The 23,407-nt window shown below is 35.3% G+C and overlaps 2 protein-coding genes across 2 annotated transcripts in view; one reads left to right on the top strand and one right to left on the bottom strand.

Moving 5' to 3' along the window:
- The window catches only part of PYROXD1 (pyridine nucleotide-disulphide oxidoreductase domain 1), a 33,539-nt gene extending 16,879 nt beyond the window's left edge, over positions 1-16,660 (top strand). Inside the window, exons 6-12 of the mRNA XM_055280421.2 lie at positions 1,126-1,286; positions 1,991-2,091; positions 6,717-6,846; positions 7,707-7,819; positions 8,434-8,556; positions 13,224-13,361; positions 14,257-16,660. Of these exons, the coding sequence (XP_055136396.1) occupies positions 1,126-1,286; positions 1,991-2,091; positions 6,717-6,846; positions 7,707-7,819; positions 8,434-8,556; positions 13,224-13,361; positions 14,257-14,505 (1,015 nt within the window). The 3' untranslated portion in view covers positions 14,506-16,660. The remainder of the gene's footprint in view (positions 1-1,125; positions 1,287-1,990; positions 2,092-6,716; positions 6,847-7,706; positions 7,820-8,433; positions 8,557-13,223; positions 13,362-14,256) is intronic.
- RECQL (RecQ like helicase) overlaps positions 14,661-23,407 on the bottom strand; it is a 32,981-nt gene continuing 24,234 nt past the window's right edge. Inside the window, exons 8-15 of the mRNA XM_055280420.2 lie at positions 23,063-23,144; positions 21,539-21,687; positions 21,331-21,448; positions 20,264-20,402; positions 18,969-19,060; positions 16,846-17,065; positions 16,398-16,527; positions 14,661-15,790 (exon numbers count right to left, since the gene is read on the bottom strand). Coding sequence (XP_055136395.1) covers positions 15,638-15,790; positions 16,398-16,527; positions 16,846-17,065; positions 18,969-19,060; positions 20,264-20,402; positions 21,331-21,448; positions 21,539-21,687; positions 23,063-23,144 — 1,083 coding nt within the window. The 3' untranslated portion in view covers positions 14,661-15,637. The remainder of the gene's footprint in view (positions 15,791-16,397; positions 16,528-16,845; positions 17,066-18,968; positions 19,061-20,263; positions 20,403-21,330; positions 21,449-21,538; positions 21,688-23,062; positions 23,145-23,407) is intronic.

Genomic DNA, 23,407 nt, shown 5'->3' with positions numbered 1-23,407 from the left:
GGTGCCTAATGTTTACTGACATAGAAGAGCTGGAAAAATAAAGACTTATTAGATGAAGCAAGGAGTTCCTTATCACCATATGCTGAAAAGCATGAATATCAAGTGAACTGGATTCAGATGTACTAAACCTGTTTTCTGTAATCTGTTTATTGATTAGTCTTGAAAAGTCGTGTAACCTAACTATGTTATATCAGTCTGTGAAATAAAGATGGCAATACTTTGTACCATAAAGAAATGTGAAAAATTATTACCTTAACTTTTTAATTACAGTATTTTATTAGTATTGCAAGTTTAGATAAAATCCTATTATAGTTAGGATGGCCACATATCTTGTTTGTCTGGGATTGTCTCCATTTCCACCAGTTGTACCAAAAATGATTATTAGTAGCAGATAGTATCCCAGGTTAGATGATAAATTATGTGATCATCTTAATTATAATGGACTTCAAAGACTTTGTGAAATGAATATTGTTAGGAAAACCATTTCTCAGTATCTAAACCTAGAATAAAATATATGCCCATTGCCTTACGTTAGTGGTAAATAGTAATAGAAGGTGGCTTATATATACCATGTCCATTCTTTCCTTCCTCTAAGATCCTTGATCCTTGATCTTGATCCTTGAGATTTTTAGCTTATAACTCTGATTTTCTCCATTTTCTATCCCCTTCCATAATGTGCTTTGAAGATATAAAAAGTTGATACCAAATAAGTGACTGATTCTCAATATTATAGCTATGTACCATCCATCCATTACTAATTACAGTATAACCAGATGTTTTAAAAAGCACTGCTTACCCCTGGGGGCCATTGATATAATAAGTGTATTGTAGAAATTGAACATTTTCTAATGATATATATTGTAATGAAATTTAACTTAATATTCATTACATGTATTTGTCACTTAAAGGTTCTTTCTGTAAACTTCAGTTTCTTTTACTGTTGCTCTATTTTTAATTCTTAATATCTGTAAAGAACGTTAATATTTCTCTTTATAATCAGTCTTTCCCAGTTTGCCTTAAAAATGTATTCCCTACTTTTGCTTCAGGAGATCATTATTTGCAAATGCAAAGATTTTTTACTTAGACTTTTGAAATCACTCTTAGTAACCTTAATATTGTTTTTAGGTATGAAATTGAAGGCTGTGAAGTGATTTGGGCCATTAAAGATAAAGCTATAGGGAATACTTTCTTTGATGCAGGAGCAGCTGAATTCTTGACTTCAAAGCTCATTACTGAAAAATCAGAGGCTAAAATTGCACATAAAAGAACCAGATATACAACTGAAGGTAAATGTAGCACCTAGCTCATTAATTCTCATACAAACCTTTTTTAAAACCAGATAGAAAAGGGCTACAAGAAAATTTAATAAAATAAATTTTAGAAATAGTAATATGGATATTTATGTATCTTTACATGAATTTTTCAGATTTTCTATTTTATATATATGTATGTATTTTATATATATATATAATTAAAACAAGAAATTTAAAATAAATTGAATAACTCAGCCCATCTGCATCTTTGCAGACAGATGCTACACTTGGGCAATACCTGAAGAAGTTTTGTAAAAAATGCAATGAGTTGAAAACTAATACAAACTTCATATTTTTTAAGTTTGATAGCCTTGAAAAACTTTTAGATTATGAAATTAAATAAGAGTTTTGTACATTTTGGAGGTGCTAAAAATAGACAAAATTATAAAAATTTGAAGGCTAATTTTCTTACCCTTCCAGTTAACCAGTGTAACATCCAAAACATAAGTTGAGTGTGTTTATACTCAACACACAATCGAACAATTATCCATTTTGTAACTCTACATCAGAAAAATATTAAAATAATTACTAAAATGATTAACATAGATAACATAGGTTAGTCATGCTGTAATGTATGTATATATATGAATCATTACATTGCCTAAATAAAAAACTTGGGAACACTAACATATTTCTCTACCTGGTAATTTTTATATTATTTAATTTCATCTCTTTAGGAAGGAAAAAGGAAGCTAGAAGCAAATCTAAAGCAGATAATGTAGGCAGTGCGTTGGGACCAGATTGGCATGAAGGCTTGAATCTTAAAGGAACAAAAGAGGTATCTTTTCATATACTAATTGGATATGTCTAAGTGTAATTTTAAATTCTTGAACCATTTATTAAAGACTGGTTATAAATATATAGTCAACGAACTGCTAGGTCACTTTACTTAAAATCCATAGTGCTAGGAAAAGACCTCCAATGCAGTTGGTCCATTTGGCCACCAAAGAAAACTGAATGTCAAAGCATCTAAGACTGGATCTCAGCCTACGTTTTAACTCTTGAGGTGTGATACTGTAATATATATACAGTCATACCTTGGAGTATTGCAGGTTCAGTCCCAGACCATCACAGGAAATGATATATCACAATAAAGTGAGCCACACGAATTTTTCAGTTTCCCAGTGCGTACAAAAGTTACATTTATAACATACTGTAGTCTATTAAATGTGCATTAGCATTATGTCTAAAAAAACAATGCACATACCTTAATTTAAAGATACTTTATTGCTTAATATGCTAACAATCATCTGAGCCTTCAGCAAATCATAATCTTTTTTTGGTGGAAAGTTTTGCCTCAGTATTGGTGGCCAATGACTCATCAGGGTGGTGCTGGCTGAAGATTTGGGTGGCTGTGCCAATTTCTTAAAATAACAAGTTTTGCCCCATCAATTGACTCTTCCTCTCATGAAAGACTTCTCTGTAGCATGTGAGGCTGTTTTAGCATTTTGCCCAGAGTAGAAGTTCTTTCAAAAGTCAATTCTCTCAAACTCTGCTCTGCCTTACCAACTAAGTATATATAATATTTTAAATCCTTTATAATTTCAACAATACTCACAGCATCTTCACCAGAAGTAAACTCCATCTCAGATAACTACGTTCTTTGCTCATCCATGAGAAACAACAACTCATCTTTTCAAATTTTATCATGAGATTGCAGCAATGTAGTCTCATCTTCAGGATTCATTTCTAATTATAGTTCTTTTGTTATTTCCACCACATCGGCCTTTCTCCATTGAAATCTTGAACCCCTCAAAGTCATCCATGAAGGTTGGAATAAACTTCTTTCAAGCTCTCGTTAATGTTGATATTTTGACTTACTCCCTTGAATCATGAATGTTCTTAATAACATCTAGAATGGTGAATTCTTTGCAGAAGGTTTTCAATGTACTTTTCCCAGATCCATCAGATGCATCACTATCTGTGGCAGCTAGCCTTATGAAATGCATTTCTTTAATAAGACTTGAAAGTAAGGATTACTCCTGGATCCACGGGCTGCAGAATGGATATTGTATTAGCAGGCATGAAAACAACATTCATCTCCTTGTGCATCTCTGTCTGAGTTCTTGGGTGACCAGATGCCTTGTCAATGAGTGTAGTATTTTGAAAGGAATCTTTTTTTTTCCTGAGCAGTAGGTCTCAACGGTGGGCTTCAAATATTCAGTAAACTATATAAACAGATGTGCTGTGTATTACTCCATTCTCACAGTACTATAAAGAAATACCTGAAAGTAGGTAATATTTATAAAGAAAAGAGATTTAATTGGCTCATGGTCTCACGGGCTGTACAGGAAGCATGACTGGGGAGGCCTCAGGAAACTTTCAATCACAGGGGAGGGGGAATTATGCACATCTTACATGGCCAGAGCAAGAGGAAGAGAGAGAAGAGGGCTGGTGCCACACACCTTTAAACAACCAGATCTCATGAGAACTCTTATCATGAAAACAGCACTAAGGATGGTGCTAAACTATTAGAAACTGTCGCCATGATCCAGTCACCTCCCACCAGGCCATACCTCCAACATTGGGGATTACAATTTGATACGAGATTTGGGCGGAGAACCAGGCCCAAACCATATCATGCTGTCATCCAGGCTTTGTTGTTCCATTTACAGAAGACAGGCAGGGTAGATGTAGTATAGTTGTTAAGGGCCTTAGAACTTTCACAATGGTAAATAGGCATTGGCTTCAACTTCAAGTTACCAGTTACATTATCCTCTAACAGGAGAGTCTGCCTGTCCTTTGAAGCCAGGCATTGACTTCTCCTCTATAATTATGAAGGTCCTAGATAGCATCTTTTTCCACTAGAAAGCTGTTTCATGTACACTGAAAATCTGTTGTTTATCATTCGTGTGTTCGTTGGAATACCACTTTAGATTTACTTCAAGAATGTTTCCTGTGCATTCACAATTTGGCCAACTGTTCAGTGCAAGAGGCCTGGCTTTCCACGTGCCTTCCTCAATAAGCCTAATAATCATTGCTAGCTTTTGATTTAAAGTGAGAGATGTGTGATCCTTCCTTTCACTTGAACACTTAGAGGCCACTACAGAGTAACTGATTGCCCTGGTTTCAATATTCTTGTGTCTCCAGGAATAAGGAGGCCCAAGGAGAGGGAGAGACATAGGACAACAGCTGGTTGATGGAGCAGTCAGAACACAGAACATTTACCGGTTATGTTCACTGTGTTAGATGGGTGTGGTTCATGACACCCCAAGACAGTTACAATAGTACATCAAAGATTACTAATCACAGATCACCATAAAAGATCTAATAATGATGAAAACTGAAATATTGCAAGAATTACCAAAATGTGACAGAGACACAAAGTGAGCACATGCTATTGGAAAAATGGCACTGATAAGACTTGCTTGATATGGGGTTGTCACAAACCTTCAATTTGTAAAAATCACACTATCTGCAAAACAATAGTGAAGCACAGTAAAATATTGTGCCTGCAGTTTTCTGGCACACAACTCCTAAAATTTTTGGCATCTCTGAAGTGATGTGTCCTTTTGTATGCTAACAAGTTGACTGGTTAGCCCCTAGGTGGCTTCAGAATGGGGACTGGCCCCAGGAAAGACCAAGGCATGATTAGAGTTTAGACTTTCCAACCTCCAGGAAGGGAAAGGGGTTGAAGGTTAAGCCAATCACTAGCAGCCAATGATTTAATCAGTCACCTACATAACACAGTTTCCATGAAAACCCAAAAGGAGTGGGTTTGGAGAGCTTCTGGATAGCTGAACATGTGGAAGTTGCTAGAGGGTGGTCTATCTGGAGAAGGCATAGAAGCTTCATGCCCCTTATATGCTTTGCCCTATGTATTTCTTCATCTGTTTCCTCGTGACATCCTTGATAATAAACCATTAAGTGTTTCCCCAAATTCTGTGAGATATTCTAATAAATTAATTGAACCTAAGGGGCTCAGGGGAGCCCCTCAATTTACAGTTGGTTAGTCAGACCAAATGGTAAAACACCCGGGGCTTGCAATTGGTATTGGAAGTGGAAGACAGTCTTGTGAGATTGATCCCTCAACATGTGGGACCTGATGCTATCTCCAGGTAGATAATAACATCAGAACTGAATTGAATTAGAGGACAGCCAGATGGTGTCCTGTGCAGAATTAGTTGCTTGCTTAGTGTGTAGAAAACACCCCACACACGTTTGGTCGCAGAAGTATTCTGTGTTGTGAGAGTATAGTAGGAGAAACTGAGTTTGTTTTTTCCTATATCCTCAGATCAGGGATAGAGCTCTCTATACCCAGACTACAGTGAATACTCTTGTCCTATTTTAAATTAATATTTTCTCAAAGGTCACTTCAGATGCATGCAGTAAACTTATAAAAGTTATTAGATGGATTAGAAATACACACTTAATATCCTAATTGGATAAGGAGATGATTTGCTCTTCCTCATTTTGTTAGATATTTTGATTTTTTAATAGTTGTTAAAAGGCTGCGAAATCTAAATGCTCTAAGAAGCATGCATGCAGTCCTTCGTTACTTTGTGTAATTTCTTTAGAGCACTGGTTTTTGGCTTTCAGTAGGTAGGAGCGGGGCTGGCTACACGGTGCATCTAATTTTTGTGATGGAAATTATACAAAGTCCCTTCTTTCTGCACCTTCAGATCGTAATATTATATTTTTAACCTGAGAACTTCAACAGTTTAATTCAATAAGCATTTATTATTTACTACCTACTTGGGACTTTATTAATGTTCAGGGATATAACAATAAGTCAAGACAGATCTGATATGAAAAATTTTTTATAGTCCATAACTATTGTCATTTTTAAAATTTTTATTTATTTATTTATTTATGTATTTGAGACAGAGTCTCGCTCTGTCGCCCAGGCTGGAGTGCTGTGGTGTGATTTCAGCTCACTGCAACCTCTGCCTCCCGGGTTCAAGCGATTCTCCTGCCTCAGCCTCCCGAGTGGCTGGGACTACAGGCACACACCACCAGGCCCGGCTAATTTTTTAATTTTAGTAGAGACAGGGTTTTACCATATTGGCCAGAATGGTCTCGAACTCCTGACCTCAGGTGATCCACCTGTGCCTCAGCCTCCCAGAGTGTTGGGGTTACAGGCATGAGCCACTGCGCCCAACAACTACCGTAATTTTTAAAAAATACATTTGTAATTATCAGTGAGGCCTAGGCTAAAAAGCATTCCCTCGATGCTATCTGCTAATGCAGCTACCAAATCTCTTAAGTTACTGAATGAATTTTTGTTCACTCCTTTCATGTGCATAGAGAGACTTATTTTAGGGCACCCAATGTGTTTTCATTTATATTATAAGAATTATGTTTTCTATATGTTTCTACAAGTATACATTTTGTCTTCATCATTAGTAACCCAGGTTATTCTTTCTGCAAGTATTGTGCTAACCAGTATTTTCTTAATTTTAGTTTTCTCATAAGATTCACCTTGAAACTATGTGTGAAGTAAAGAAAATCTACCTTCAGGATGAGTTTAGAATTTTGAAGAAAAAGTCCTTCACTTTTCCAAGAGACCATAAGTCAGTTACAACTGATACAGGCAAGTAATGAAATAAGAAAAAATATATATAACCACTTAATTAAAACAATTTAATCCTGCTGTGTTATATTAAAAATAACTTTATATTTCCATATAAAATTTAAACATGAAAAGTAAAAATAAAACCATAATTTAATAACATTAACTCACTTCATTTCACTATCTGTTGTTTTCTAGTAAATTAAATCGTATAGGGCATTACATCTTACATAGAGCTCAGTGTTTTGATCAACAATCAGAATATATTATAAATCAAAATAAAACAAAAACCTAGAGCTCTTAAAGGTGACATGATTTCACCCAAATCAGATTGAAAATGTATATTTTTGGGACTAAGATGCAGCTCTCCTAACTCCAATTCCACAACTCCTCTGAGAATTGCCATGATTTGAAGAAATACACTCAGTTAACTAGCATATGAAATATTCTGCTGTTCTGAATTCTTTGAATTTTTCCATAGGAAAGGGGAATTTGAATATGAGTAGTGAGGGAAAACACCTAGTTGAACTAAACACTTAAGTGGAGTGTAAAGTATTACAAAAGATTTTTAGAGAAATAACTTAGAAATAATTTAAATGTACTTTGTCAAAATTTGTGTGTCCAAATTTGAAGGAAAAACATTTAAAATGCCATGGTTTTAAAATTATACCCAAACGAGATGATGCTAATGGCCTTAAAATTGCTTTAGCAAATATGCCTCATAATAATTGCTAAGGAGTGTGTACAAAGTTATCTCTTGCCTTTCTTTTTCTTTCTTTGTTTCTAGTCATTGCAGTCACATACACTGCTGTGGTGATGGTTCCATTCGCAAATAAAGTCTGTATTTTTTTTTTTTTTTTTTTTTTTTTTTTTTCTTAAAGAGATGTGGCCTGTCTATGTGGAATTGACCAATGAAAAGATATATGGCTGCGATTTCATTGTCAGTGCTACAGGAGTTACACCAAATGTAGAACCTTTCCTCCATGGTAACAGTGTAAGGTGAAATTTTTTTGTCCAGCTGTGAATATATTTGAAGTATTTTTGTGAAGATCTCTAATTCTCAAGCATGAATAATTATTATTTTAGTGTACAACTGTAACTTAACATGGTTGAAAGCAGTTTGGTTAAAACATTGTCTTGATTTACCGTATTTTTTACTGCTTAAAATCCTTACATAGTTATATCCTGGCATAAGCATCATCAGTAATGGTTTATAATGTACAATTTATTTATCTAAATGTTGGTAAGACACTGACACCTCCCGTGACTTCTCAGAAATGATTCTTTTAGAGAAACCATCTTGTATTTTTTGCTTTTCAGCACTTGAAGCTTACAAAAATAAAAAATATTCTTGTAGTTATGGATAGGGTAGTCACATGGTTATTGGATACTTTTCATGTTGAAATTCTGACAGTTTTGTGGATCAGTCTTAGTTAGAATTTGATCCATGGAAATTCAGCTTAGGTGTCTAAACTTTGCTGCTATTTTTCATCTTCTCATTAAAGATGAGCAGCAAAGTGTAACAATTTAATTTTTTCTTTTACTTTAAAATGGAAAAAGTCGTTTCATTTTTCTTAACACTTAACGCTTATGAGGAACATTGTTTAGTTTGATCTAGGAGAAGATGGTGGCCTGAAAGTGGATGATCATATGCACACATCCCTTCCTGATGTCTATGCTGCCGGTGACATCTGTACTACATCCTGGCAGCTGAGCCCAGTCTGGCAGCAGGTAAGCTAGCATATGTGATCATATGTTTTTATCAGAGATTCTGTCTGAAAATAAAGCGGTTGTTACCAACAAATCCAACTTCTGGTTTTCCAACTTCTCTGCTTAAGTAGGAAGCTAGCACAGAGTTGTTATATATATTAAAAAAAAAAAAAAACTAGAATATTTCCCTGTTTGGTAAGTTATCATTATAATGGTAGACTGGGATATCTTTTAATTTAAAAGAAATTATGGGCTGTTACTTTGTTTTTCATTCTTACCTGCTTATCAGCACTGTCCAGGAGAACTTTCTGTGATGATGGAAATGTTTAATTCCTCACCATCCAGTCAGGTAGCCAGCAGTATGTCACATGAGCACTTGAAATGTGGTTAATGTGACTGAGGAACTGAGTTTTTATTTTTACTTACTTTTCATTAACTTTAAATAGCTATATGTGGCTACGATGTTGGACAGCACAACTTTAGATTAAAAAAACTACTAAGATTGTAAATTATATAGAAAAGCATTCTATTCCTGGATGATCCTATTCTGTCCCTGTGGTAATTATTACTAAAAAATATTCTGGGCGCGGTGGCTCACGCCTGTAATCCCAGCACTTTGGGAGGGTGAGGCAGGTGGATCACCTGAAGTCAGGAGTTTGAGACCAGCCTGAACAACATGATGAAATCCCGTCTCTACTAAAAATACAAAAAATTAGCTGAGCATGGTGGTGTGGGCCTGTAATCCCAGCTACTCAGGAGGCTGAGGCAGAAGAAGCCCTTGAACCTGGGAGGCGGAGGTTGCAGTGAGCTGAGATCGCGCCACTGCACCCCAGCCTGGGCAACAAGAGCAAAACTCCGTCTCAAAAAAAAAAAAAAAGTTCCTGCAGTAAACACCTTTCCTGAGCCTTAACAAATCCCAACTGGATCTAGCCTTTTTCCCACCCTCACAGCTTTACCTACCTCCTCCTAACGGTGGAACAAAAATACTAGAGGAAGATAAAGACAGTGACCAGAGGTGTGCAGAGGAGTAGAGACCTAGGTAGATGTTTGAGATAAAGGAACCAGGCAACATTTATCTTTGTTAAAGACCAGCTCCACAGTTAGGGACGTTATTCATTCAGATTATGCAGTGTGAAGTAGGAGAAGAGCTAAAAGTATTTCAAGAGGCAGCACCATCATTTTGTGTTCTTACAGACAGTAGAGACATCAGTAAGAATGGTTCCAGCCTTTTTGTTTCTAACCTGCCTCATTCTATGTTATTTCCGTGGCAAGACTATCACAAATTCTTAGAGTTGGAGTTTGTGGGTTTTTTTTTTTTTAACATTTTTAATTCTCTAGGGTAAATTATATCTTAATGTGTTACAATCTGAAAGAGGGAAAAAAAATCCGAAAAGAAACAGATGGCCTTGTTTTGAGTGCACCTTACAGACCCCATTTCTTGGCTTACACAAGCAATAAGGATACTAATTTATGCAGTTGAAGATGCAAATTTTCCGGCCACTTCTATTAGCTGTTCTCTAGTTGTTACTGTGCTCAGTTTATTCTGACCCCCCAGCCATAAACTGCCTTTCACTTCATCAAATCTATAATACCTTATTTACAGAGGAGATTGAAAAAAAATCTATCACTTCTGCTAGAAATGCTTAAAACTCATGTCTATGATTATGATATTATTTCTGCAAACAAAAGACAGCATTAAGTACATAGGCACATACAGGGAGGTAGAAGGAAACCAAGTGCTTATTATACCTATTTAATTCTCTCAATAGTTACAGAGTAGGTAGTGTTATGTTTACGTTTCAGGGAAATGAACCGAGGCTCAGAAAAGTTAAATATATATGTAGATCTGTTGATATTAAAATCCACTGTGACTCCCAAGGTCAGTGTTCTTTTTTTTTTTTATACTTTAAGTTTTAGGGTACATGTGCACAATGTGCAGGTTTGTTACATATGTATACATGTGCCATGTTGTTGTGCTGCACCCATTACCTCGTCATTTAGCATTAGGTATATCTCCTAATGCTATCCCTCCCCCTCCCCCGACCCCACAACAGTCCCTGTTGTGTGATGTTCCCCTTCCTGTGTCCATGTGTTCTCATTGTTCAGTTCCCACCTATGAGTGAGAACATGCAGTGTTTGGTTTTTTGTCCTTGCAATAGTTTGCTGAGAATGATGGTTTCCAGCTTCATCCATGTCCCTACAAAGGACATGAACTCATCACTTTTTATGGCTGCATAGTATTCCACAGTGTATATGTGCCACATTTTCTTGATCCAATCTATTGTTGGACATTTAGGTTGGTTCCAAGTCTTTGCTATTGTGAATAGTGCCGCAATAAACATACGTGTGCATGTGTCTTTATAGCAGCATGATTTATAATCCTTTGGATATATACCCAGTAATGGGATGGCTGGGTCAAATGGTATTTCTAGTTCTAGATCCCTGAGGAATCGCCACACCAACTTCCACAATGGTTGAACTAGTTTACAGTCCCACCAACAGTGTAAAAGTGTTCCTATTTCTCCACATCCTCTCTAGCACCTGTTGTTTCCTGACTTCATAATGATCGCCATTCTAATTGATGTGAGATAGTATCTCATTGTGGTTTTGATTTGCATTTATCTGATGGCCAGTGACGATGATCATTTTTTCATGTGTCTTTTGGCTGCATAAATGTCTTCTTTTGAGAAGTGTCTGTTCATATCCTTCGCCGACTTTTTGATGGGGTTTTCTCTTTCTTGTAAATTTGTTTGAGTTCATTGTAGATGCTGGATATTAGCCCTTTGTCAGATGAGTAGGTTGCAAAAAATTTCTCCCATTCTGTAGGTTGCTTGTTCACTCTGATGGTGGTTTCTTTTGCCATGCAGTTTAGTTTCATTAGATCCCATTTGTCAATTTTGGCTTTTGTTGCCATTGCTTTTGGTGTTTTAGACATGAAGTCCTTGCCCATGCCTATGTCCTGAATGGTATTGCCTAGGTTTTCTTCTAGGGTTGTTATGGTTTTAGGTCTAACATTTAAGTCTTTAATCCATCTTGAATAAATTTTTGTATAAGGTGTAAGGAAGGGATCCAGTTTCAGCTTTCTACATATGGCTAGACAGTTTTCCCAGCACCATTTATTAAATAGGGAATCCTTTCCCCATTTCTTCTTTTTGTCAGATTTGTCAAAGATCAGATAGTTGTAGATATGCGGCATTATTTCTGAGGGTTCTGTTCTGTTCCATTGGTCTATATTTCTGTTTTAGTACCAGTACCATGCTGTTTTGCTTACTGTAGCCTTGTAGTATAGTTTGAAGTCAAGTAGCATGATGCCTCCAGCTTTGTTCTTTTGGCTTAGGATTGACTTGGCAATGCGGGCTCTTTTTTGGTTCCATGTGAACTTTAGTTTTTTCCAAATCTGTGAAGAAAGTCATTGGCAGCTTGATGGGGATGGCATTGAATCTATAAATTACCTTGGGCAGTATGGCCATTTTCACAATAGTGATTCTTCCTACCCATGAGCATGGAATGTTCTTCAATTTGTTTGTATCCTGTTTTATTTCATTGAGTAGTGGTTTGTAGTTCTCCTTGAAGAGGTCCTTCACATCCCTTGTAAGTTGGATTCCTAGGTATTTTATTCTCTTTGAAGCAATTATGAATGGGAATTCACTCATGATTTGGCAGTTTGTCTGTTATTGGTGTGTAAGAATGCTTGTGATTTTTGCACAGATTTTGTATCCTGAGACTTTGCTGACATTGCCTATCAGCTTGAGATTTGGGGCTGAGACAGTGGGGTTTTCTAGATATGCAATCATGTCATCTGCAAACAGGGACAATTTGACTTCCTCTTTTCCTAATTGAATGCCCTTTATTCCCTTCTCTTGCCTGATTGCCCTGGCCAGAACTTCCAACACTATGTTGAATAGGAGTGGTGAGAGAGGGCATCCCTGTCTTGTGCCAGTTTTCAAAGGGAATGCTTCCAGTTTTTGTCCATTCAGTATGATATTGGCTGTGGGTTTGTCATAGCTCTTATTATTTTGAGATACATCCCATCAATACCTAATTTATTGAGAGTTTTTTTAGCATGAAGGGCTGTTGAATTTTGTCAAAGGCAGTGTTCTTTTATACCAGGGAGTCTCAAAACTTCATAGAAATAAAAATACAATAGATAAATTAATACTGTCATACAAAACAATTTAAATGACTTCCCAGAATCAGTTGCTGAGATATTTACGTTGTCTTGGGATGAGGCACCAAGAGTCTGTCTGACCACTGAGGTTAACAGCACGGCAGACCTTAACTAGTGGATAAAAATGAAGGTTGCTGGAAAATAGAACAAATTCTTCAGTGATAATTTGACATCTCTATTAATGGTGATGACAAATTTTTGAAGAAGGGACTGGTTAATTAAAACATTTTTCTCACCTGGTATAGCTTAATATAGTTTCATAATATTTAATAGAAATGCTGCTAAAACAGGTATGATTGGCATCATCTTTTAATTTTAGAGGCAGTAATTTAGATAGAATTAATAAATACAAAGTCAGTCTGATTAGTCTGATTAGTTATCCATTGGTGACTGCTTCTGTGGCAAAGATGACAGAAAGACTGTCAAACATTGAACTCCTTTACGTGAATTTACAAGGTTAACATTTTTCAAATAATGATCATGAAAAATGACATTGTGTAACATTTTTTCATTATTTCAGATGAGGCTGTGGACCCAGGCTAGACAGATGGGATGGTATGCAGCAAAGTGCATGGCTGCAGCAAGTTCAGGAGACTCTATTGACATGGATTTCAGCTTTGAACTGTTTGCTCATGTGACAAAATTTTTTAACTATAAGGTAAGATAGTTAAGCATATTAATGCCTTCTCTGCTTGTTAGTTTTATGACTATGATAAATCATCTGATTTTCTTGGTTGAATAAAAATGTACATAGTTTCAATCATCTACAAAAAAAAGACATTTTTCATTTCTTACAGACCAATACCTGGTTATTATTGCTCGTCTTAATCCCTAATCATCTGATAATTATTATCCACCTTACTATTTTAGTTAAGAGGGAAAAAAAAATTCTCTCCAGATCTGTTACTTGTTGGTGCATTTTTAACTTTTACTTGTGATTCATCCTTTCTTTGTGAGGGGAACTAACAGCTATTGTACTCAAAAATAAACCAAGTGCTTTCCTGTATGTATTATCTTATTCAGTCCTCTTCACATTACTCTAACAAAGGTTGTTTTGGGTTGTTCTGTTTTTTTTCCCTAATTTACAGAGAAGGAGAAACATATTCAAAAGCCTCAGGGAAATTAAGAAACTTGTCCATGAAAGCTCTAATGCAGTTCCTTGCCATATCTTTAAACCACGACTCCACATGGTTTAATGTATCCACATCCTACATATTTATATATTCACTATATAGTTTTAATGTTCATATAGATTGGTAGAATCACCTACCTATATTCACTAGATATTTTTATTGTTAAATCATTAAACATTAACATTTGACTATCTTCACCAGAATTTTTTAATGTCAGTGTAGATTGTGTGGTAGTGTCACCTGTAGAATTAACGCATGCTGTTCAAACATTTTCTTTGGGACTCTCCCCAATAACATTTTTAGTTATAAAATTTTGTGGCATAATTTTTCTGCTGGCTATTCTAACATGACACAAAATAACTACCCATTACATTTTCTTTTTGATACTCATGACAATAACCTTTTTATCTCTATATATAGGTTGTACTGCTGGGAAAATACAATGCACAGGGCTTAGGTTCAGATCATGAATTAATGCTGAGATGTACCAAAGGACAAGAATACATCAAAGTCGTCATGCAAAATGGACGAATGATGGGAGCTGTCTTAATTGGTGAAACTGATTTAGAAGAAACATTTGAAAATCTAATCTTAAACCAAATGAATCTTTCATCATATGGAGAAGATCTACTAGATCCAAATATTGATATAGAAGATTATTTTGACTGAAAATGGAATGTCTTGAAGAATCATATAAAGTTCCAGATGACACCAGAAAAATCACAAGTCAGTAAAATGAATGACTGTATTGAGTTAATGATGACCACACTGAAAATTACAGAAGTGATAATGATAATAGTGGAAAAATATAAAAACATAAATTCTAAGTTTGAAATCAGTTCAAAGTTTATTTATAGATATATCTTTCCAATACAACACTGACCGCTTAGATAAAAATCTTCAGTTATTTATTTATTTCTGTGTTTTAAACATAAATGTGTTTACTTGTGATTTAGCTTTGGAGCAAATTTAGCTAAGTTATCTACTTAGCCAAATGTACTCTAGTAGACTAGAACCATTCTTTTTGAAATGTCAAAATATGGCTATGGTTTCAGGAACTTTAAAATCGGTTGTATTTTACTTTAAATAGAGCTGTAGCAATATCTTGTTTGCTAATATTTATATTGATGACTTACTCCTTTTTTGTTGAATTGTACTTCTGGTTTTATAACCTGAAATCATCTACAAGCTTGTCCAACTCTAGCCCACGGGCCTAATGCAGCCCAGGACAGCTTTGAATGCAGCCCAACACAAATTTGTAAACTTCCTTAAAACATGAGATTTTTCTTGCAATTGTTTTTTTTTTTTTTTTAAGCACATCAGCTATCGTCAGTGTTAGCATATTTTATGTGCGGCCCAAGACAATTCTTCTAATGTGGCTCGGGGAAGCCAAAAGATTGGACATCCCTGATCTACATATTTAACTTAAAGTATCACTCAGTGAGCCTCTGTCAGTATAATATTGCTTTCAAAAAGATAGTTATGTCAAAAGAAAAAATATAGCTAAGTATATAAAGGCATAAAAAACAAGATAATTACATGAACTTATTCTCAAATATTTTGCATTTAAAGGGTTTTACATAAAAATTTTCCCCTTGTTTTATACTGGAAAATATATAATTCATGATCTCTAATTTTCAAACGTTCTCAAAAGTTTAGATCTTCAGAGATAAGCTCTGAAAATATAGATCCATACATATAAAATATAACTGAAATTGTTTTAAAAACTTGTCTAACTACAAAAATAATGGCATATACATGCATAAACCATCTTTAATTAGAAAATTTAGTAACATTCATTTCAGGCATCATCAATTTTTCTTTTCTTAGCTCCTGTATTCTTAGAACCAGATTGCTGAAGCATGTTTGCAGCCTTCTTCTGGAAGTTGCCTGAATTTTTTTCCTCCATCTTTTTATCAACTTGTTCAGAATGACAAGTTTGAGATGATTCAGCCTACAAAAAAAAACAACAAAGCAAGCACCTTGGTAAAAATCCAGCTATTCAGTTTTCTCATGAGATCAGGTATTTCAAAATATTCTTTCTGTATCAGTTGGCTTTTTAAGTATATAGGGTTCTGGTTTTTTATCTACAAATTTCTATTCAAATATGAGCTCTATTTTGAATAAAAGGGGCTACATTGTGAGAGAAGTTCTAAAGACCCCAAATGTCCTTAGACACAGTGGCACTTGACATGCTTTTGCAGACTTGATAGTATTTGGTTTATAACAGTGGTTTCTAACCACTGGAACAGCAGAAACAGACTTCTCAACTATTAGTAATCACAACCAAATAAGAGCAGAGTGCATAACAAAATTAGATATTAAAATGGGGTCCTCCCATTCCAAGAAATTGGAAACCCCTAGTTTATGTTAAAAGTCTAAATTCTTTCACTTATATCTTTACAGAAAATATATTTTCTCTCTTCCATACCCAGAAATCTAATCAGAAAACTGACTTTTCTCCTGTTCAACTGGACCTAGGGGAATATGACAGAAAAGCATCCCATAGGCTTTAATATACTTTTTAAAATATATAAAACTGAAAATTAATAGCCAGTTACCCTGGAAGAGTTCTGCGTGGACTTTGTCACTTGCATAGTAATAGCATGTGCCTCATTGTTCAGAAGATTAGCTTTAGGTCCTATTTTCAAATATGAAATGGTAGCGTAAGCTGTAAAACTGTAGTCTTCTCTGCAGAAAATAAAGGCCAACAATAAGAAAGCTTTTGAAGGAATCACAGAAAACAAATTTATGAAAGAAATAACTATGTGCAATAATTTTTAACACATTGACTTGAAATAAAATTTACAAGAATGCAAACAAAGCCTTTAAAGAAAATATTTTCATTACTTTTTTTATACTGATTAAAGTTTGAGTGTTTTAGGTAAATTACTTTCTATAGCATTTAAAAGTTCACACAAAACAACTGCAAAACCATTTATTCTGTTGCAATTAAAAAAAAAAACCATAAAGACAAGCTGAGAGGATAATGAATGAGTTTGTACATACTTAAGATACTGCTGTATTAGAAAGTGTGCGATAATCTTCTCCAGGTCTTCACGAGGAAGTGTGGGAGCCACAACACCTGCTACTCTGAGTTTTGCTGCACCCTTTCCCATCCAAGAATCAATCAGTTTCAATGGAGTGAGTTTTTCATTCAGTTCCTCTGCCTGCTTCAGGATCTTGATTAGATCTCTGCAGTACTCTGTTATATTCTTTCTTTCAAATGCTGTAATAAAACAAATATGGTAGCAGGTAATGGGGATTTAGAAATGAGGGCAAAGATAGGCTATCTTAAGTAGTTAAACTGGTTTAAAGCTGGTTATCAATGTGAGCCACCCTAAACATTGATTTTTAAATGTATTCTGAATTAAGACTAGGTTATTCCTCAAGTCTCTGTCACTAGACCAAGTTATGGTCTCTGTAAACATTGTGGGGTTTACAGTGATATATATAAAAAAAATTGGTTATCAGAAGCCCTGCCAGCCATATACTCTAGAAATCAGAAAGTGTCTGCCAGACGTGATTACTAAGTCACTAAGAGGTGTGCTTTATAGGAGACCCTGTCTGTTCTAGTATAGGCTCCTGAGTGAACTCTGATTGATTTAGCAACAAGAATGTCCTCAACTGATACCCCAATTATTAAGAGACCAGTACTCTGATTTATATATAACACTGTTATTTTATAAGATAGATAGTCTAATAAACTCATAAATTTCTCCGTCTGCAAAGTTAAAAATATAGTGGCTTCCACCTAACAAGGCAACAGAACTCAGTAAGGTCTTACCATGAGGTACTGGCTAGTCCAGATCTTGAAATACAACCCACAGATGAAAAGAAGTTAAAATACAGTGCCAAAATGATGCAGGCAAATCCCAAAATTGGGACTCAGCCTAGGAGGATTCCCACTTTCATGCAAGAAAGAATCTGAGAGTAAGCCAACAGAGTAAAGTGAAAGCAAAGCAACTTTATTAGCAATAGAGTATAGGAAAATGGCGGCTCCACAGACAGAGCAGGGCTACCCCAAAGGCAGAGTGGCACTGTAGATTGCTCACTAGCGATATTTATAGCTACTCCTTAGTTATATGCTAAATAAGGGGCAGATTATTCATGAGTCTTCTGGAAAAGGTTAGGGAATTCCTAGAACCATGTAACTTTCGGGCATTGTCATGGCATTTGTAAACATTCATGGTGCTAGTGGGAGTGTCTTACAGCATGCAAATACTTGTATTTTCTAGTTCTAACTGGTCTGGGCCAGTTTCTTTGCTACATGTTGTTTTGACCAGATCCTGTTTTGATCAGCAGGGTTGTGACCAATGCTCAGAAAACAAGTCCTGCTGATCTACATTTAAAAGAATTCTAAGTAAATCTCCTATGACTAATTAGCCATTAATTGGATCAAAAATGATTCTTTATAATCTCTATTTTGCACTAAATTTTCTTCTCAATTAGTGACTATAAAGTATTAGAGATTATCACATGGTTACCCTTTTCTTATAGAATAGCATTTCTATTCAGAAAAATGCCAATATTCTCCTTCATTTATTAAAAATTTCACATCCTCAGTATAGCAATATAAAATGTGTGCATACATATAAGACTTTTCCTTTTATTCACCTTTGTTTCAAAACTTCATGTTGATTGATAGTTTTAATTCTGGAAAATCTGATTCACATTTTAATCTTTTAAATCCATTTGGAAGTCTAATACTTCTCTCATGTCCCAGCTGTATATACAGTTTTGTGCTACATAATATTTTGGTCAGTGATGGACCACATACATGCCAGTGGTCCCAAGAGATTATAATACCATTTTTGAGATGGAGTCTCGCTGTCGCCCAGGTTACCATATTTTTACTGTACTTACTCTATGTTTAGATACACAAATACTTAACCATGTGTTACAGTTGCCTGCAGTATGCAGTACAGTAACACGCTGTACAGATTGGTAGCCTAGGATCAATAGGCTATACCATATAACCTAGGAGACTATACCATCTAGGTTTATGTAAGTACACTTTGATGTTTGCACAATGACAAAATCACCTAGTGATGCATTTCTCAGAACATATCTCTGTCACTCGGCATTATGACCGTATTAGCCTATAAAGCTTTATAAAACAACAAACTCACCACTGTCTTTACAGCAGTTATCGCACATTTTGTTACATGCTTCTGAGTTCCATACTTCATCAAAATGTTGAGCCATCAACACACGACGACATCTGCAAACACATTTAAAGATACAAATTATTAAAGGGTATAATAAAGTTTTAAGAATCTCTATTTCAGATTACACAGTTATATACTGTATTAGCCTCCTATAACTGCCATAATATTACCATAAACTTAGTGGCTTTAAACACAAATTTATTCTTGCATTTCTGTGGTTTAGATTTAGAAGTGTACTATGGGTTTCACTGGATCAAAATCAGGGTGTCAGGTTCTTCTCATATCACAAGTCTAAAATAATCTCCCTATTTTAAGGTCAGCTAATGAACAGTCTTAATTCCATGTGCAGTGCTCCCTTCCTTTTGCCATGTGAGGTAACATACAGGTTAGGAATTAGGACACGAACATCTTTGGGGGGCCATTGTACCCCCGACATAGGACTTTTTTCCCCACATATTCTTGATAAACACTGTTTAAAAAATTGTCTGAGTTCCATTTTTAAATTCAATGTTTTGCAACTATTAGGAGAATATTCTTGACAGTAAAATAGTTTCTTATATTTTAATAAAGTAGCAATATTTGAGTTGAAACCTTAAAATATGCTTCATGAGAATCCACTGGCCTTTTAAAGACATTTTCATTTTCTCATTTCTTTTAACTAGATTATTGTAGTATCTATTGGAAAGAAAGAACATTTCTATCACTGTGTGGCTGCTATTTACCACCTCGACATTTCTGAGCACTTCTTATGTGATAGGCAATAAGAGCACAAAGATAACCATGACAGAAGGCTTTCAGGAAGCTATATAGTCTAACCAAAGCCACCCTAAGTAGATTTAAACTTACTTCTTAAGGAGAAACTTGGTATTTCATTGACACATGAGCTGGCAGGATGGCGCATGTTACTGAGCTTGACTCTCAAAATGCCTATCTTAACCATAGACCTTTTCAAAATTATTAAAGCATGTAACTGTACACCAGCACCAGAGGAAAAGGCTTCAACGTGCTATCAATGTGTCTCAAAAACCTTCAATTAAAAAAGTAGTTTTGGAGAATTATCTCAAAGATAGGGCATCTTTTCTTGAATTAAGGCAGATCATACAGATTGATGTACTGGTTCCTACTCTCCAACATCTGCTTTTATGGATCTGCACTTTGGTGTTACACCAATGTATTTAGTAAGAACTTAAAAACGATGTCATATACTTTCATATTTGCTTTAATTGATAGAAGTTACAAAAAGGTATGTGGCTTACTTGCTTATGTTTTGACAGTATGATACCATCTCATAAAGCTTCTGCTGTCCCACATTTTCCATCACCACCATTGAACTTATTCTGAATATATCTCCAAAGCCATAGTACAAAATACAGTCTGCTTTCATGTCATCTCGACCTGTGGTGTGAGAAACCTTGAGATTGCAGAAACCTTGAGATTGCAGAATTACATTTAAAAATTAGACAAGCTGACTTGACTCGAAAGTTCTTATACGAAAGCAAACAAAGACAGACAAGACAATTCTGAAAAAGAAGAATAAGGGTAGAGAACATCCCCTATCAGATATTCAAACATTATAAAGCTTCAATAATTAAAATAGTGTGAATAAATAAACCTATAATGGAATAGACTAGAAAATGCAGAAACTGACAGTATATATAGGAACTCAGTATCAGATGGACGTGACATTTTAAATCCCTAGGGTAAGAGTGATTGGTTAAATGCTATTACAACAACTGGATACTCACTAGGAGAAAAAAATCAAGTTGAGTTTTCACTTTACGCCTTATACCAAAAGAAGTTTCAGATGTATTAACAACAAAAATGTACAAAATAAAACCAATAAAGAGCAAAAAGAAACACACACACACAAAAAAATTCAAAATGTGCAAAAATGACATACGGTAAAATTAGTAGGCAGTGTTTTATACTACATCGAGAAATTTTAGAGATGTGGAAGTTAATTTGTAATGGGTACCCTCAAATTAAAAAAAACTCTAATGAGACATCAGTAATCAGCTCTGCTAAGTTAAAAAATGTGTCTATAATCCAGTTAAGTTATAGATTTGAAATCACTAATTAAAAATTCAAGAGGCAAAGATGAACATCAAATTATCTTAACACACATAAGAAGAAAACAATTCAGATAACAACAGAACATAAGTAAAAATTTCTCCATATGCAAGTAAGTGTCAAACTGCTAAAAATACATTGTTCTAAAAATACTATCCAATAAAGATAAAATATACAGACTTATTAAACATTTATAATGTGTTTTTGGGAAAAGCTTTCTAAAAATTTACTTCTGGATTTGAGTCCTACATACCTGCACGTCCACTCTCTTGGTAATAATTTTCCATGGATTTACTCATTGAATGATGGATAACAAACCTCACATCTGGCTTATCAATTCCCATACCAAATGCAACAGTTGCCACTACTACCTGAAATATGTTAACATTTTATCAGTTAATTAAATCAAGTTTACATATTTTAAAGGTAAATTAGGCTTCTATGGAAGATATATACCTAACCTGAATTTCATTGGCTGACCATTTTCTATGAACCGTGGTCTTGTCTTCTGGCTCCAAATTGGCATGGTAAGCACCTGCATGAATTCCCAGATTCTGTAAACTAACCGTAACTTGTTCAGAGTCTTTCTGAGAAAAACAATATATGATTCCTGCAGTAAAATATGTGCATTTGTTAGATAGATATGGTATATTCCTGGAAGATAATTTTCAACACACACATTTGGGACATTGATTAATACAATGCACAGAAGGAAAAAAGGAATTATGAAAAACTTCAAGGCCTTGTGCATATATTGACATTTTGGTATAATTCCAGATTTGAGCACCAGCTTGCTTTAAAGCAGAAATGAGCCTGAGCCATCAGTTTTCGTTCCCGTTATCTCTTTTCTCTCTTTATCTCCCACTACACAGTATTTCTCAAACTGATGTCTGTAGGATGCTAACAAATGTGCTATGAATGCAGTGTTCTCCAGATTAATTTTGGGTTAATTTAGATTAATTTGCATGCAAATTAATTTGGAGAACACTGCATTCAACAAAGTTAAATGGGTGTCTCTCTTTATTTTCAGGGACGGTCAGAGCTTCTAGTTTGCTGATACACCCTGTGAATGTCCAGGCAGAATAAATACCTGCAACCTTTCTCAAATTTATTTGGCCCGGCCGGGCGCGGTGGCTCACGCTTGTAATCCCAGCACTTTGGGAGGCCGAGGCGGGCGGATCACGAGGTCAGGAGATCGAGACCACGGTGAAACCCCGTCTCTACTAAAAATACAAAAAAATTAGCCGGCCGTGGTGGCGGACGCCTGTAGTCCCAGCTACTCGGAGAGGCTGAGGCAGGAGAATGGCGTGAACCCGGGAGGCGGAGCTTGCAGTGAGCCGAGATTGCGCCACTGCACTCCAGCCTGGGCGACAGAGACTCCGTCTCAAAAAAAAAAAAAAAAAATTTATTTGGCCCTAGAACTCCTTTTACCCAGGACTACCTCCTGAAAATCTACAGAACAGTTTAAAATGTTACTTTTACACAAATTCTTTGCTTCAGTAACATTTGTTTAGTCATTAAACCCAGAAAACCATGTATATCACAACTATGGAGCTGTGCTTAATCTATTCAGTATGTACTACTGGATTTACTTACTGCTTTAACATGTCCTTTACTATAAGGGAGTATATTTTCTATCCCTTTAGAACATCAGTTCTATCCCTTTAGAACATCAGTTGCTTAATCCACTATGTACTAAATATGTGCTGTTGATAATTAACATTAAGTCATCAGGTCTATTCTAAAGCAAGTGTAAATAAGCAAAAATAAATCAGGCAATTTGATGACTCATAATCTATGGCATAAGCAAATGTCACATCCAATTTCTAATATCAAGTGAATTAATTTTATCACATATTTTCAAGTATCTTTTGCTATACATTAATTTTTTTTGGTGTTATTCAGTTATCAGTATAATCAATATGATATGCAGTCACTTTTTGAGAGTTATCTCTGTCTCCAAAGTTGGTTTGTTTTTACATTACCTGATTGCCCTTTGTATCTCCCATTAATGAGCTTTACAATATCCTCAATAAAATCTTCAGTGTTTGAGGGCTTCTGCCGAACCTAAAAAAAACTTAACTTATTAAAAAGTGAATGAGTACCATCCAAGTGGCTGTCTACTTACAACTTTCAGGATGCAGTTCTTTCATGACCATAGTGTTTTTTTTCTATTACTCTTTCACTTACTCATAGGATTCAACCCATCTGACTCATCTGTTCCTCCTCCCAGACTCTTCTTGATCTTTATTTTTTTAATTTACCAGAGAAGAGCAAGCACATGAGCAGTGAATAACTTGTAAGGATGAAGACTTTTTAATTTTGTGATG

The sequence above is a fragment of the Symphalangus syndactylus genome, chromosome 5, assembly GCF_028878055.3.
Source record: "Symphalangus syndactylus isolate Jambi chromosome 5, NHGRI_mSymSyn1-v2.1_pri, whole genome shotgun sequence".
Classification (NCBI taxonomy): Eukaryota; Metazoa; Chordata; class Mammalia; order Primates; family Hylobatidae; genus Symphalangus; species Symphalangus syndactylus.
The sequence above is the reverse complement of the archived record's forward strand: the minus strand, read 5'-3'. Positions and strand labels throughout refer to the sequence as shown.